Source organism: Drosophila montana, unplaced genomic scaffold, assembly GCF_035044405.1.
Source record: "Drosophila montana isolate Dmon_TW-CO22-7 unplaced genomic scaffold, ASM3504440v1 contig_2592_1, whole genome shotgun sequence".
NCBI classification, from domain to species: Eukaryota; Metazoa; Arthropoda; class Insecta; order Diptera; family Drosophilidae; genus Drosophila; species Drosophila montana.
The window spans coordinates 301,844-318,355 of NW_026997456.1; the positions used below are offsets into that span (position 1 = coordinate 301,844).

General features: G+C 40.0%; 2 protein-coding genes across 6 annotated transcripts; one reads left to right on the forward strand and one right to left on the reverse strand.

The window, feature by feature from the left end:
• The first annotated feature begins 152 nt into the window (after positions 1–152).
• Positions 153–2,057, forward strand: Vdup1 (arrestin family protein Vdup1). The gene is made up of 4 exons (XM_064683338.1): positions 153–292; positions 730–1,239; positions 1,299–1,484; positions 1,542–2,057. Exons 2-4 carry the CDS (start codon positions 787–789, stop codon positions 1,920–1,922), a joined length of 1,020 nt encoding a protein of 339 aa, XP_064539408.1. The 5' UTR covers positions 153–292; positions 730–786; the 3' UTR covers positions 1,923–2,057.
• A 90-nt stretch (positions 2,058–2,147) lies between these two features.
• Positions 2,148–16,199, reverse strand: E(bx) (nucleosome-remodeling factor subunit NURF301 E(bx)). Of its 5 annotated transcripts, none has more exons than XM_064683334.1 (13): positions 16,106–16,199; positions 15,024–15,478; positions 10,545–14,465; positions 10,101–10,481; positions 9,738–10,046; positions 8,187–9,668; positions 7,985–8,118; positions 4,351–4,705; positions 3,730–4,285; positions 3,530–3,673; positions 3,109–3,472; positions 2,956–3,040; positions 2,148–2,890 (listed from the first exon to the last, which is right to left on the reverse strand). In XM_064683334.1, the coding sequence occupies exons 2-13, from the start codon at positions 15,310–15,312 to the stop codon at positions 2,685–2,687; spliced, it is 8,226 nt and encodes a 2,741-aa protein (XP_064539404.1). In that variant the 5' UTR covers positions 15,313–15,478; positions 16,106–16,199; the 3' UTR covers positions 2,148–2,684. The 5 variants fall into 5 exon arrangements, with proteins under 5 accessions (XP_064539404.1, XP_064539403.1, XP_064539406.1 ...); XM_064683333.1 differs by having other exon boundaries at positions 16,014–16,153; XM_064683336.1 differs by lacking the exons at positions 2,148–2,890; positions 2,956–3,040; positions 3,109–3,472; positions 3,530–3,673; positions 3,730–4,285 and adding an exon at positions 5,238–5,281 and having other exon boundaries at positions 4,494–4,705; positions 16,014–16,153.
• Between the last annotated feature and the right edge of the window lie 313 nt (positions 16,200–16,512).

Genomic DNA, 16,512 nt, shown 5'->3' on the forward strand with positions numbered 1-16,512 from the left:
TAAAAATTTATTACTTGCCTTCATTATAACGTTCGTCTACCCACAAGCGCAAACACGACGCTAGCCCACCTCTACAAATTATTCCGAGTCGACCAAGCTGGCTGAAAAGCGTAACAACTTTAGTTGTTAAACAATCGTCAGCGCGCGCTGTGTTTACTCGTTGTATTGGCCCCAAAGCGCATGCGCAGCTGAGATAGTTTATATAAAAAAAGGAAAATTTAAAAAAAAAACACACACGAGACCAGAAATCAGTAACAGCGCTACGTATGAGACTGGAAATAAACGTCAATAAGTGTGTATTTGTGTATTTGAGTATTAAATACAATTACCTTGACGCTGCACCCACGTTTTTGAAGCCACAAACGGATTTGTCAAACGAATTATACATGTACATGCATATATTGTTATGTGTGCGTGTGTGTGTGTGTGGGGTGTATGATGAAGCTCAACATCTCCATTTAAAGAGGGGAAAAGCTGTGATTGGCATGATTTTTGCATCGTTTAATGGCAATTACGATATTTTCTCTCTGTGGCTATCTAAGCGCATTGAACTGTCCCCAGTGGACGTTGAAACGATTTTCATGTTTCGAACTCACAAAAAATATGTATATATGCATATTTTTTTTTAGCAATATATATGTGGGCCGAATAGCTGCAACTTTCAGCGAATCATATACATTTGAAGCTATACTAAATGATACTAATTTAATGCTTACTTTTTAACAACAGGTATTCCAAGGCCATTCCGAATAAACAAATTGGAAAACGTTAAGCTTGAAAGCGAATATGCCGCGGAAGCTACTGAAATTTCTCATTATCTTCGATAATACTTCACTGCTGTACTTCCCGGGCCAATTTCTTTCCGGGCGTGTACTCATCGAGCTGCAAGACGAAACACCAGCTCTGGGTCTACATTTTCATGTAGTTGGAGAGGGTGTTGTGCGGGCTGGAGGTCGACAAGAGCGCACTTACGACAAAGAAAATTACATTGATTTCCGTATGCGTCTGCTCGGCGATGTCGATCAAGGCCCAGCGATACTATCACCAGGCATTCATAGTTTTCCCTTTAAATTGGGTCTCCCAGTCGGCTTGCCGTCCACCTTCCTGGGCAGTTTCGGATGGATACAATATTTCTGCACAGCAGCACTTCGCGAACCTAAAGGTCTGACGCATAAAAATCACCAGGTTTTTATTGTTATGAACCCCATTGATTTGAACCTGGAGAAGCCTATCTTATCGGTAGTTATACCATTAATTGTTTTGAGAAACATACTTAAATTAGTATTTATTTTGAACAGCAACCCTTTACCTGTGAGGTAGAACACAAACTGGGTGTTGTTGCCTGTGTCGGTGGCGGCCAGATCAAATGTCGTGTCGTTTTGGACCGAGGCGGGTACGTACCCGGTGAGAATATACTCGTCACAGCATTTATATCCAACGCCAGCAACGTGACCATCAAACGAACCAAGGCGTCGCTTACTGAGGTAATCTCTGACTTATAGTGTAAGGTTAAGTTTATAAAAATGTTTTGTGTATTATAGACCATTGAGTACTTAGCACGAGGCAAGACAGTTCAATCAGAAAAGCGCGCATTGGCTGTATTGGTACGTGGCAAAATACGTCCTGGTGGCAAGGACGAATGGCACAATGACAGCCTTTATGTGCCACCGTTGCCGCCAACAAACTTGCAAGGCTGTCATTTGATCAAAATTACCTACGATGTTTTTTTTGTAATCGAACCAAAGTCTCTGGAAAAGGAAATCAAATTGCAGCTGCCAATTGTTTTGGCTACATATCCATTCCGCAATAATACCAATGATGTTTCTAATACATGGCCTGAATCCGTACTGAAGCCGGACACACACTATCCATCGACGTTGCCCATATTTCGACCATGGCTGCATGAAAAACCGAATGCATAATCTCCATGATTGTCACTCGACACGATACAAAAAATTGTTGGATTAATATTTTCGCCATACATTAACTTATAACTTATTTAACTTTTAATGACTTGTAATGCTTCAAGTATGAAAAACAAAAATAATGAAAATTAACTTTCCACTTTTCTTTTCGATGAAAACATTTTATGTTGCGCGTGTGGAATTTGGCTGGCATTACAGAGATAGATATAGATATAAGTAAGCTTGTTTTACTTGTACCTACATATGTATCAAAACAAATGCATGTGTGTGTTTATTTACATCTCATTTTGGGCTGTACATAGGCAAAACTACTTAGATTGTTCTTAATAATTTTCTTCACATTAAATTAAACTTAAATCTGCTCGATATTAAATACGAAATCCATTTTTATATATATTATATTATATATGATAAAAGAATACAACTACTTATATTAGCTTCAGTTAATTATGTATATATAATATATACTTATATATAATATATACTTATATATAATATATACTTATATATAATATATACTTATATATAATATATACTTATATATATATATATATATATGTATGTATATACACAATAATATGTATATCAGAGCGGCTATACTCTACGTATGTATGTTTTGTTGTAGTGAAAGAATTTAGTTTATTTTACCTATATGAAAATCATAATTTTTGTTTTCAATAATGATTTTGTTAAACCCAGCTTAATCCAGTGCAACTTTTTCCAATTGTACCAACAATCAATGTTTCGCTTATATGTATTTCAATTGCCTTGACCAACAATATTTTCTCGAAAACTCTTGATCTTTTGTACAAAGAACGATTCAAGTGCTTCAGCGCACTTGTAGAATGAGGACTCCTTTGGGTTATAATAGCGGCAGTTATCAAATATTTTTGTCATATCGCCAATGAATTCAGCGAGCTTAGTGTAGGTGTTTGATTCGAGTTTGGTTTCCATCTGCTTGAGATCTGTGAAAAATAGAAGCAACTTTTTTAAAAACGATTTCGCAAAATTGTAGCAATTTCCAATATACCCATGGGCTCCTTTATCACTTTGTAATAGTCCGGCGCCTCTTCCGGATCAACCGGTTCCATAAATGGCCAGGCACTTTTGTGGGACTGCAACAAGAGTATTTCTGCTACATAAGAAAGCACCAATTTGGATTTTATATTAATCGACTGGCTACCTGTATTTGCTTAATCAAGCTCTTGAGTTCAACAACTTCATTTTGCGTTAGACTTTTTATATTTGCGGTGTTTGCGTCCGAATTTCGCTGGCATTCTGGGCAGACATACTCGTCAATGTACTCAGCCTCGCTCTGGACAATACCAACGCAACGACCATGGAACCAGTCCTGGCATTTATCACAGCAAATATAAAATTGTGATTCATCGTAGGGCTGACGACAGCTACAATAAAGCTGTTGAGTTTCACGCGCTTTCTGACAATCGGTACAAATGAATTCTGTTAGCTTTTTGGACGCCTCTTCGGTAATGTTGACACAGTCACCATGGAACCAATTGCTGCACAAGTCGCAGCCGACATAAAACCTACAAGAAGAAGGTAAGCTTAGGTAAAGTCCGTTAGTGGTTTAAATGTGGACTTACTTAGTGTCATCATAGGGCTTACGGCAAATACAATATAACTTCTCCTTTTTCCTAGTCATCTTCTTAGGCCGACCAACAGCGTGTCTGTTATGCAGCGTAGGTGGCTCTGTTCCAAGACTGCGGCCCATCAATGGTTTAGAGTGGCTGCAATTTAATGTAAATGTTATGTCCCGTTCAAAATGATTTAAATTTCCACTTACCGCTTGTGTTCATTATTCTGATCCACCAGACGTTCAGTAAACACTGAAGTACACTCGTTTTCAGTTGTTTTCTCTGGTGTCGTTGTGCTCATGGCGCGCACGTGTCGCTTTACTTTAGCCTCTACTTCCTCGCGGATTTCATTCTGCAAATTGCGTTCCAACAGGGATCGTTTGCGTAAGATGCTCTTCTTAAGCAAATCTTTATGGCGCTCCAATTGCGTTTGCTTTGGTTCACTTATATTTGCTGCATCCTCCAAAGGCAGATGCTTACGATTATTTTTGACTGCGCTATTGTGGTTAACACTGGGTACACCATGATGCCGCTTCGATGGAGTTCGAATTTTCCACTCATCATCATCGGTATTATTATGCCGTGACGTAGTGCGTCGGCGGTTGGAAGTGCTGGCGCCTTCAGCTATGGAATTTGATCTGCTCGTTGATGGCGTCCATTCGCCCAGGTTTTGAGAATTTTGCTGCTCCTGCTTCATGCGCATGTTAACCAATTTCTCTTTAAGCTCGGGACTCAGATTACCTTGGTTTAGTACATTTGTAATAGCTGTGATTATAAAAGATAGCGATTTATTACAGATATGAAATTTGGGTATTAAGGATTCTGCCTACTTTCTTGAATATAGCCGCTAGTTACGACAAAATTTTCCGTTTGCTCATTCTCGACGCCTTGTACCAAGGATGTGGCACAGAGATCTGTTCCTGCTACTACGGAATAGTCTAAGTTTTCCTGCGACACAGTTGTTCCAGATGCGGCGTTGTAGTTGTTGTTGTGTGTGGTGCTATTATGCTTATCAGCTTGGGCAAGGCTACTGGGCTCGAGGTCAATACCGCTGCTGCTGTTGCCGGAGGCACAACATGTGCTGTTTGTTGCGGGGCAACTGTCGTTTGGGGCAGTCTCCTCATTAGTAGCTGTAGGCGCGGTGGCGTCGTTGTCGGTATTGATGTTGCTGGTGTTATCGTTGGTCTGCAATATATATCGATTGACGGCTTTAGCACTATCAAATTCATTTAATTTCTGAATATGATCATGATTAGCTTTATCGTTAACTATAGGTAGCTCTTGAGATTGCACATTCCGCTCTTCTTCTGACTTAAAACTAACTGCATTATTGCATGCATCATCAATTGTACAAACACTATCTTGATATTGGTTCACCTCCTCCGTAGTTGTTTCGATTATCGTTTCTGCTGTTAGTGGTGGTGAAAAAGGGACAGATATTTCCTTTTTACGAGGCGGACTGCATACAACAATAATTTCATCATCATCATCATTATTATCAGGTTTAGATTCATCGCCGTCTTGTACTAAATAATTTGAGCTTACAACATATACAATTGAGATGCCACCAACCTAGTTGTTTTTTTTTTTTAGGAAGTTACCAATAACATTATTCACATAATATTTATTAATTCATTAATTCGTTAATCTCTATAATAAGTTGTATATACAATATTTACTTAAATAATGTTAAATGGTAGATATGATGATCACCTACCTGGCTTTAATCAGAGATCAGTTGTAGTATTTATTCCAGGCAACCTTTTACGATTTTGTTATGGTTTGTAGTTTGTGGTTGAGATGTTGTAGTAGTTGTTTGACGAAGAGATTAACACGTGATTTTTTTTTGGAGTTGTAGTTGTTGACACACGGATTTTTAGGCAATGCGTTTATTACGATTGGATTTTATAAGTATTGGCAGCATGGATTTTATTTTAAAGGGTATTCGAAATTAATTTTTAATGGTACAAAGTTAGTTCTTTAAAACGTTTTGATTTTGTAAAGCTTGCTTTAAAATATTTATAATGAAAATTGCGGCAAAAATGTTTTAACGTCTTTTTGTGTATTTTGTGAACGAGTTGTGTGATTGATTGATTGATTGCGTGTGTATGTGTGTGAAACTCTGGTATTTCAGTAATCGCTTAGATTGTTTTTTGTTTTACAAGTGTAAAAATTTATTTCGATTTAGATGAGATGATTACAAATATGGTTAAGCCTTTGTGTTATATTTCGAAGTTTTTCTTCATACAAAAACTAGCTTACATGCGCTTACGCGGGGCGGAGGGGGCTAGTTGGAACGGAGTAATTCGTCGTTTAGTTTGCCATGTGGTATTAAAAACCAGCACTGCCTCCGATTTATAAATATTTAATAAGTCAGCCAACTAAAACTCTGTGTGTGGGTTAATCTCTTCAGCAATATTTTTTATATATATTAATTGATCATGTTTTCATTTGATTTTTCTTACGATTTTCTTTTAAAAGCAAATTAAGATTTGGCCATGGAAAAACAACAAATTTTGTTTGGTCTATTTGTTTTGTACTCTAATTCAACTGATTTCTGATTAAAGTCATATATGTTATTTGTTTAACATATGTAAATCGATTTTCATATATTTAGCATAGCATTGGATTACAACGATTTCTTTTCATACATACATGTGCAGAATATGTATATGTATGTATATACATTATATATAGAAAGCGAGCGCTTTTTGTCAACACAAAGGCCAATTTGCAAATAATCATCCAACTAACTCAGAAACAAAAATTTACGCACCAGTTTCAATACATTGTGCATAGTCTTATGGTTTATATCAAACAAAGGGAAACAGGGGGGGCTTTGAAAATGGAGAATATATGCGTAAAAAAGTCAAAGCCTTAGATATTAGTTTAAATGAAATAGAAACACGCGTTTTTTTTTTTTTTTTTTTTTGAGAAATTGAAGTAAATTTTTCAGTGTGTGGGGAAAAGTGTATAAAACTAATGTAAAGTTATTTAACTAACACACCTCGAGAGTAAACAATTAGGCGACACAGTTCTGCTGCAATTTTTTTTGTTCCTTACATATTTATAATGAATATTTGGTTTTCTGTCTTTTAATTACTTGTTTCCAAATTTTACAGTTTAAAATACTCAAATTTAATATGTGCAAATTTGTTCATCTAGATTTTTAATGTATTAATAAAATTGAAAATAGCAAATTTAATAATTTGAAAATAATCTAGAAATAATTTATTCTATTTTTCTGTTCCCATTATTTAACATTAACGATCACTATGCGATTTAAAAATTGTAAATGTATTTAATTTTTATAATTCGTTTATGTTATTTATTTATTTGTTCTTTTTTGTATCTCAGAAGCATCTATCAATATAAGAAGTGAGAATTATTATATGTAAATCTATATAATTAATATGGTCTGCTCTTGAGTATATTGTATGAAAAGAAACAGGGTTGTGGTCATCGTTATTTTGTATATTTCATACATATTTTTATTGCAAAAAGCGCTTTACATACATTACAAGTAACATAGACAATAGAGATAGAGTTAAAACCAAATGAAACTAGGCAAGAAAATTCTATACGCATGTGCAGCGTCTTGTCTAATACTTTTGCCCTGGTCGCTAAAATTACGTCACAGTCTGTTTAATTGCTCGCTAAAAAATTAAATACGTTATAGGTAAAACTCATTTGAAATGCTATGTGCTGAACCAATAATATATATGTTTTTTCGTCTATCTTCTATCTTGTTTTTTCGTTTTCTTAATATTAACGATAGGTATTAAACTGGCATTAAATTAAATTTACATCACTAATTTTATAAACATAATAAAATTACTTAATGAAACGAATTAAATAAATACGTATAATTAATCATAATCAATTGTCAAAAATGCACATTATAGAATATTCGCCAACTGCATCTAATTTTTAATGAGTCTGTCTGTGTATATGTGCGTTTGTGTGTGTGTATGTTGGAGAATTAGTTGACAAATAATTATATTGCAAAATTAAGCCTTTTGTTGTGCAATTTTTAACCAAACAAATCATTTCTATCTTTCTGGACGTTTGTTGGAAATCGCTCGAATCACACTTGTACATGCCATTAAGGAATGTACATAGTACGCACAAGGCGCAAAGCGTATGAGACATAATCATATGCAATTTGCTTTTTCACTTGTAAGAGTATTCCATAAAAGAGTTTAACAAATAATTGATAGATATCAAACAAAACTTTTCTAATAAATAAACGAAAATTACTTCAAATCATAGCAAGATGCGTTTTGTTCTGTGGTAAATGTTAACTTAAATTACATTTTAAATAATTAATTAAAATAACAGGTGTCTTGGAAATTTTTCGATTGTTTGGTCGATCGGTATAACCGCTGCCTACTGTCTATTAGGTGCTTAAGAGTTCCGCGCTCTCTTTTGCCCTTATATGATTTGCATTTAAAAGCTACTCACTTGTTGATGTGTCGCCGTTTGATGAACAGGCGTTAATGGCGGCGGCTGTGACGACTGTGCCGTTGTTTCCGGTTGCACGGCTAGATAGATTTTTGTGGGGCCTAAAACGCCTAGCTTGCCATTAGATTCTTGAGCTAAGTATGAGTAAAAAGAATATATTAATTAAGAGCTTGCAAGGAGCTTATGATTATTAGAAATTCACCTTTCATTAGCTGCTGCTTCACCTGCGTTTGTACCAGCTGCAGTTGTTGTGCTGTAAAGTCGTTGCCTACAAGCCCTTGCAACACTATACGTGGTCCGTGCTCTGTTTGCAACACTTGTGCCGTGACACATTTAATAACCGTGCCAGGTGGCTGATTCTGGAGGAGACTCTCTTCTACGCTTAGGGGCTGTTGTGCTGGTGTCTGCTGGACCACTTGCTGCACAATGTGCTGCTGCTGCTGCTGTTGTTGTGGTTGCACTTGCTGTTGCTGCATAACGACTTGTTGTGGACTTTGTTGCACAACACTTTGCTGCTGCGGCGGCTGTTTAGTTGGGGAGGCTTGGGGACTTGCTTGCGATACTGCAGGCGTTGCATTGTTAGTCACAATGTGGGCATTGCCATCGCCCTGATGCTTAATATGTGCCACAATTTGCGCTTGATTGTTACCCAACGGCTTGACAATCACTTGCTGTCCATTAATAGTCGCCACTTGCAGCTTGCCTTGCGCCAGCTGCTGAGCTAACGTTGAATTCGGCACTAACACTTGCTGTGTGGTTGTCTCATTGCTCTCTGTGGTACTGCTCTGGGGTTTCTCTTCCATTGTTTGTTGTTGCTGCTGCTGCTGCTGCTGCTGCTGCTGCACCACCAACTGCTTAACCAACTTTGTTTGCGTTGTGGCCGTCGATTGAACTGGTTGATTGGTTTGTACCACATATTGTTGCTGGGGTTGAACGATGTGCTGCTGCTGCTGTTGCTGCTGCTGCTGCTGTTGTTGCTGTGTTTGTATTTGCTGTTGTACCATTTGTAGGGCTTGACTTTGCGGTACACTCCGTTGAGTAACGATCGTTTGACCTGGACTTAATATAATTCGCTGCCCGCCAACAACAATTTGTTGTTGTACGTTGCTCGTGTTGACAATTTGCTGTATCACTTTTTGTGTAGGCTGGCTGCCCATCTGTTGATTCACCACAATTTGTTGCTGTTGCTGTGGTGCCTGCTGTTGGATGTGTTGTTGTTGAATTGTTTGTGTCTGAACAATTTGCTGTTGTTGGACCGTTGCAGCGCCTTGTTGCTGTTGTTGTTGACTTGGCGATGCAGAAATGATCACCTTTTGGCCTTGCGATCCTTGTGTGACCAACAACTTTGAGCCGGGCTGTACAAAAACTTGCTGATTCGGTGCGGCGGCGGTTACTACTTTCGGCACTAGTTTTTGAACGGTAGGCGAAGCTGTGCTTGTCTGACCTGCTTGTTGCTGTTGCTGCTGCGCAAGTAAAAGTTTGTTTTTAACTTGTGCCAAAGGTAGCGTAACGCGTTGGGACGATGCGAGGGATTGCGCACCCGGTGATTTAGCTATGTTAACATGTTTCATTGCAATTTGTTTAATCACTGGAGATGATGAATTTACTGCAGTCGTCGTTGTTGCCACTGCGTGTGATGCTGCAGGCGTTGTAATTGTTTTAATTGGCAGTTTTCCTTTGACACCTGAATTACAAAAATAAATAGGTTAAAATAAACCACAATAAATAAATGCAAATTGTTTGTAGGGCTCACTTGATGTTACTGCATTTGATGTTGTTGTCGTTAAAACATGTAGTTTGCCGTCCGGCATTTGTACCAATTGCTGACCTGGATTTAGTCCACGGACGCTTACTTTGCCATCGGGCCCACGTATAATTTGTACTTTATGTGGCGTGGAAGCGGGTGTCGTTGATGTTGCATTTGTAGACGGGGCGGGGCTTGTTGTTAATGAAGTTGATGTTGAACTTCGCGCCAATTGCGTTCCAGCTTGCTGTATAATGCGCGTCGTACCATCCGGATTTTTTACTATCACACGTCTACTACCAATTACTTGTCCTTTAACTGTAAAAACTAATTATAGATACATTTTAAAAAACTATAATTTCAATAATTTACCGGGTGTTGATGATCGAATAACTTCGTTTACGCCAATCACTTTGCGTTGTTGATGTGCCGCTCGTTGAAGTTTCAACTGTTGTTCCATCTTATCCTTGACGTCTTCCCCCGGTTTCGGCGCCAATAGAACTCGTCCACCTCCTGGACTTCCAACAGAAGACGCATTAGGGCCGGAGCCGTTATTCGATTCAAGTTGCCGCGATGTCACCGAACGAGTAACCGTAGCAAGGCGTGCCTTCTCTTGCTTCTCACCAATAAACTTAATTTCCCATAATTCCAGCTTATCCTCATCTACCCATTCCTCGCTTATTTGTGGCTCTGTTGGCTGTGGTGATTCGGCACGTTTTCTTTTTCGCAGACCCGATCGTATTGATGTTACCTCTGAGAGAGTCGATTATTAAAAAAATAAATTATTTGTACTAAAAGTTAAATAACAGTTCTTACCCCTAATTGTCTTTGGCATCTCTAATGGTATAACAACCTTGCGTCGGAGGTAGCTCGTCTTCTCACCATATCGACCGGCGTGACGCAGCTTTAGCAATTCCAATGTGACAATCTCATTCTCCGTTGTAACCTGATGTTTGCCATCAGTGGATGGCGGTTTGGCAATCATATCATCCCATCGTAGACAAGACCACAATATTCTTAACTGCAATGCTATGCACGACAAAGTTGTCGCATTAGATGTACGATATGACCAGCATGTACGGAACAGTGGCCTAGAGCACTGATACTGCCAAATTGAGTTATTTTTGGCGGCATGGTGAAAGCCACTTGCCGGTGCTTTACCGCCCAGACGGGATAGCTTAAGCAGCTCGAAACGTGGTAAAATCAAAAGGCTTCTCTTTTGTTTATGAGTTAGGAAGTTTGAGATGAGCGGATAGCGCGCATACGATGACTTCTTAACGACTGTTACTTTATCATCAGCTTTTACTGCTTGCTCATACAATTTGGACTCATCACGCAAGAGATAGACACGTCCCCGTGTTGAAGTTGCGGAGTACACACGCTCATTGCCATTTGCGAAATACTCCCGTTCGTATTTAGTGACATCCTCACGCTTTACCGGACGCTGAGTGATGGGAAAGCGACGATTTTGCTTGTTGAGAGGTATATCTTTATCCAAAGTTTGATCTAAAACATCTTTAGTGCCAATATATGCCTTCTTAGGTTTTAGTGTGCGTCTCCGACGCAAGCCGGGGAACATATCTATTTCATCGATATTTGCCGTTGAGCTCGCAACGCTCGCTGCCACAGCTAATGAATCTTCTGTGCTCTCAATTTCCACATTGCTGCACACGTCCATATTCTCGATGTAGTCCATTTTGTCCGAGTCCTGTGTGTTTGAATCGGGATTTAAGTTACTCGCAGAATTTTGCTCTTCCACCTTAACTGTTACTTTATTCGCATCCTCGGGTTCGCTCTGCAAACAATCCGTAATCAGATGATTACTAAAGGTTATAGCATGCGCACGCGCCTGCTCCCAGTCTTGCAGCAAGTCGAGAGGCGCCTCCGCTTCAGCTAATTTGTGATCCTCAGACTCATCAATTGCCAGCTGAGCAGACTCCTTCTTGCCCTCTGTCAATTTCTGTTCAAGTATGGACGGCTTTTTTACTGCACCCAAAATTGCTGCCACCGTCTCCTTTGAGCCATTTCCCGCGGTGTGTGCCTTACGTAGTAGCAACAGCAGCTCCTTTTTTGCACGCGCCTTTTGCAGACAAAGAGGCGAGTAGCAAGTGTTTTGGGTTATTTGTGAAACGGCGTTTGAGTTGGTATTGCATTCCTTTGTGTAGCAGCGGAAGGTTTTAGCGTAGCGGTTCAGTTGACTGAATTGCAGACGCACTGTTTGTATTTGCTTGGCCAGGGAGTTGACGAGATCTAAGTTAACGTTGCATGCAATACTTTTGCCTGCGGCTTCAGTGAGGCGCATTAAACGCTTCTCCAGATACGTTTGCTTGCTAGTGCCAGTCCCAGTAGTTGATGGTATTAAGAGCGGCTTCACATCTCCATCACTATCCGATTTGATTGCAATTTTTTGCTCAACCTCTGCCAATTTGGTGCGTCTCTCCAACAAATCATCCAAACGACATTTGCGCGCCACCTTTGGATAATAGACGCGACCGGGTTCATTTAAAGCTTTGCTTACATCAATGATCCCATTAACTCGCTCACCAACGTCTCGAACTACATTGACGTGCGTGTATTGCTCGGGCAAATAATGGCACACCTGACCCGCCTCGTGGACTGACTTACATTGCTGTATAAAGCGATGAGTTCGAGGATCAACTAGGATTACCTCGTTAACATTCTGCTCTTCGCCCAACGTGTAGTGCACATAGATGCGATTGTGTGACAGCGGCTGGGCACGGGTCCGTCGGACACGAACTCCGCACCGTCGACTGCTAGATAGCCAGAGCCAACCCCATTGGCCATGCACCCGATACTCTTCGCCCTTTTGCTTCCATACCTGGTGCTTCAAGCCCAGAGAATATTTTATGTAATTGAATGCAAGACGATTGCGCTCTTCTTCGTCGTCGCGTTCGCGCTTTTCACGTTTTTCTTGTTTCTTGCGTTCTTCGCGCTCGGCGCTTGTGATACGCTGCAAGTGCATGTGCCCAAGCTGTTCGTGCCACACATTTGCAAAGACTACGCTTTTAAGGGATGCTTGAAACAACAACATAACAGCAGCAAAATCAGTGGCCCGTTTGGCATTCATTACAGCAGTATTCCATATTTTTTTGTTGCTCAACCAATTGGTATTCATAAAAGACGCCGCAATATTCGATTCAAAATTGAGCAGGGTCTGCCGCAGGGTTGTTATAATATTATCGCATGTCCCCATTGTAATGCCAATCCACTTGAAATCGGAGGCAGTAGTCAGGGAAAATTTGTGGGATAGGTGACGTCGTTTATCGCGTTCCTCATTCCGTTGTGGCTTGTTTAGCGCTATGGGATTAGTGGCATACTGGTTTACATAATTCTTAAAGCCCTGTTCCATACCCAGCTTAAAATAGAGTGTGCCACTATTTAATTGATTTGTCTTTTGACGTGTTACCATTTTGTTCTCTTCAGCTTTCTTTACGGTTTCAGCTGCCTGGTCGTCACTTTCTTCAGCTAGAGTATCGGCCGGTTTATTTTCGAGAAGTTCTTGTGTAGCCTCTTGCTCTAGATCTAATAAGGTGCGCTTGTTATGTTTGTGCTCATTGGTGAGCGACTCTGTTAGTTTCATTTGCCGTTCTATTTCTTCCTGACGGTCGGTTAACTGGGAAAAAAGCCGAGTCTCCAACTCTGCAGCATCTAAACGTTTTAGGAGCAATTCAAATTTTGCTGTTGTGCTATAGTACCAACAAGTGGCGTCCATTTGATCTTCAACAAATATACGCCGCGCAATAAACCAGTACTTGCGGCCATGTCGATCTACGCCGAGAGTATCGTGGCGTATAAGGACGCCTTGTTTCTCCTGCGCCAGGATACAATCCATAACGCCCGTAACCTTATGTGATCGACACAGACCACACTGCCAGTCCTCAGTCGGTACATCGTTCATGGGTGGATCTACACACTCCAAGTGATAGACTGCAGGGCATGTTTCACAACACAACAAATCCCCGAGGCGATGACAGACGCGACAATGATCATCATAGTGAATGGGACCTTCCTGCACCATCACGTCGCGCACTGAGTTTGCAGTAAGAAACTGATCGCTTAAAAACTGCAACACCACCAAACGATGCTCCACGCCAGTATAGGGATATTCGCCTGTGCTGAGTATTTTATAAACATTTCGATCGAATTCTCTGTCACTTTCCACATAGCTGCGCAACACCTCTGGCCATGTGATTGCATCTATTAGGTATAAACTGATATTAACAGTGTCCTTTTGATCAAGTGGCCCAAAGTGTGTGCCCTGTACATCCTCCTCACGTAAAATCGCCTTCAGAAGCATAATGTGAACATCCGTGAGTAGTGCACTCTGCTCCTCGCAGACTAGAGCCGCACAAAAGTCCTCAAAGCGAAAGGGCGAGAGTCGCACCAGGTGACGGAAGCGTCTCAATACTTCATAAATACTTAACGCGCGCAAAACATGCGCATTGTCTATAAATAAATCTTCGGACGAATCGGGCAATTCGAGAGCCGCATATTCTCGACCCTCTTGCAGCCAAATCGGCTCCGGGCTGGGTGGACGCGATAGTCGGCCAATCCCGTTTTGTGTAAAGCTGCAGACTGAAAACTCGGACTCACTCTCATTGGCTGCATCTAAACTCTCGTCGTCGCTCGGCGTAAGTAACATATCATCTTCATTATCCGTCTTTTCCTCATCCGAATCCCCGAAATCTGAGCCATAATGATACTCCGACTCGAAACCTGTCACAATTCAGAGGGAAAACAATTAAATATACATTTGTATGGGATTTGTGTATACCTCTGCCTATGTGTTCAACATTTACCTTTTAAACGACCAGAGCTAATGCCTGTCATTTTACACCCCTCTTCTTTCTATTACTATTCTTGGCTTTAAGCCAGAGTTGGTAAATCTTCGATTGAAAAAATCTAAAATGTATACAAGACTTTTGTCGCTCCTTTTGCGATTTTCTTTCCTTTGGGTATTTTCTTTCGACTAACAGCGTTGCAATTAATTACAATTTGTAGAATTTACTTTAAAAATCAAGGACAATAGCACATTACTTTACTTGTCAATCGGAGTAGAATTTTACCAATTTGCTTTATTTCAAGACTTTGACAAATTTTTTTAAGGCTGCTGAGTCTGTAATAAGGCCCAGATAGTAAAATGTATACGTAAGTATTCAGGAAAAGCTTGCTCCTACTTTAATTAAAATGTTCCCAATGTAGTTCTTAGTTAGACTCTTAGAGCTTGAACACTTTGCTTTGGTTGATTTTTTGGTATTAACTAATAATATTTACCTTTTCTGCCAGAATAATTGTTAGCGCTGGTGTTAGCGTGGACATTTGATTTACGTCCCCGTCCACGTTTCGCGCCGCTGCCGCGACCACTACGATTGTTGTGACTCCCGCGACTGCACTCATCGCTTTGTGGGGAGATGCAACGTGATGCTGATGGAGTACTAGGCTGTGATTTTCCTTCACTGAGATATTTCGGCTTCTTGAGCATCTGATAGTTGAAACGCCCCGATGAGCGTTCATTTGGCGTCTTTGGCGGGCGACCACGTTTCCGGCTACCGCGACCACTCATTATATTCTGATCAGCCTTTGCGTCGTTATGCTTAATGCCTTAGCCACCCACTTTCTGCTTAAAACTATCGTACGTGCGTGTGTGAAGGTGTAAGCGTGTGAACGTACTGTGGTACCTCAAATACGAATTATTTTCTTTTAGTTCTTCTTGAAAAAACGCACATTATCTAAAACAAAATAAAGATTGTTAGAACAAAAACAATTTGCAGGCAACTGTAACAGCAACTGTAACTAGCACTCGCTCGCGTTCATTTGCGCATACGGTTGTATTGGCGCATATGTGTATGTATGTACATGTGCGGAAAAAATCGATAAAATTCACAAAATCTTTAAGAAATGCCATTTTGTTTACAAATCACATATTGAAAAAGTTGCTAATTGCATGTATGGCGCCAAAATCACACGCACATACACACACACACACATACACATATGTATCCATTCAAATCACACAGTTAAGGATGCTTTGCCCTGATCCAGGTTTGGCAAATTATACATTCTCAATGCTTAATGCAGTGCTGGGTACTCGACACTCACAATTCTTCGTGTCTGCGTATGCGTATTTGAATAGGTGTGTGTGTGTGTGTATGGAGCTAAAGCCAACGCACATTGTCCGCCATTTATAAAACCGAAAATTTTTTTACAGACAGCCACAATAGTGTGTGATTAACACAATTGATATTACTATTTAATGTCATTTACCCATTGCACTTGGCATCACATAGCGAACGCGTTGTAATATTTTTTAAATATTATTTAACTGTTTTTAAGCAAACTGTTGGAGTGACTTTTACCTTACATTTTACTTCTGCACTAGTAGCCCGAATAGCGTACAGTCAGCCAATCACAGCGCGTCTTTCATTTCCTAATGCCGCAAGCGACACCTAGTAGTCGTTTAACGTACTAAAGTACGCATGGTTGCATGCGCGTCATGCGCAGTGTTGCAACAGGGATTGTTATCGATATTTGGCCACGAAATCTTTTAATTTCAAATTCGCAATCGAGTGATGATTGCGCCGGCTTTGTTTTTATTTTATTAGTGCAATTACCTCTGTCTTAGTACTTAGAATCATAATTTAAATAGTACCTTTTGTTATTCGATTTAAAATAAAAAAAGGGATTTGGTAGCCCTGTCATATTCTGCATTATCTTATCAGTGAACTATGCGCCTCAGCACTTATGTGCAGACGCTTTATTCGCT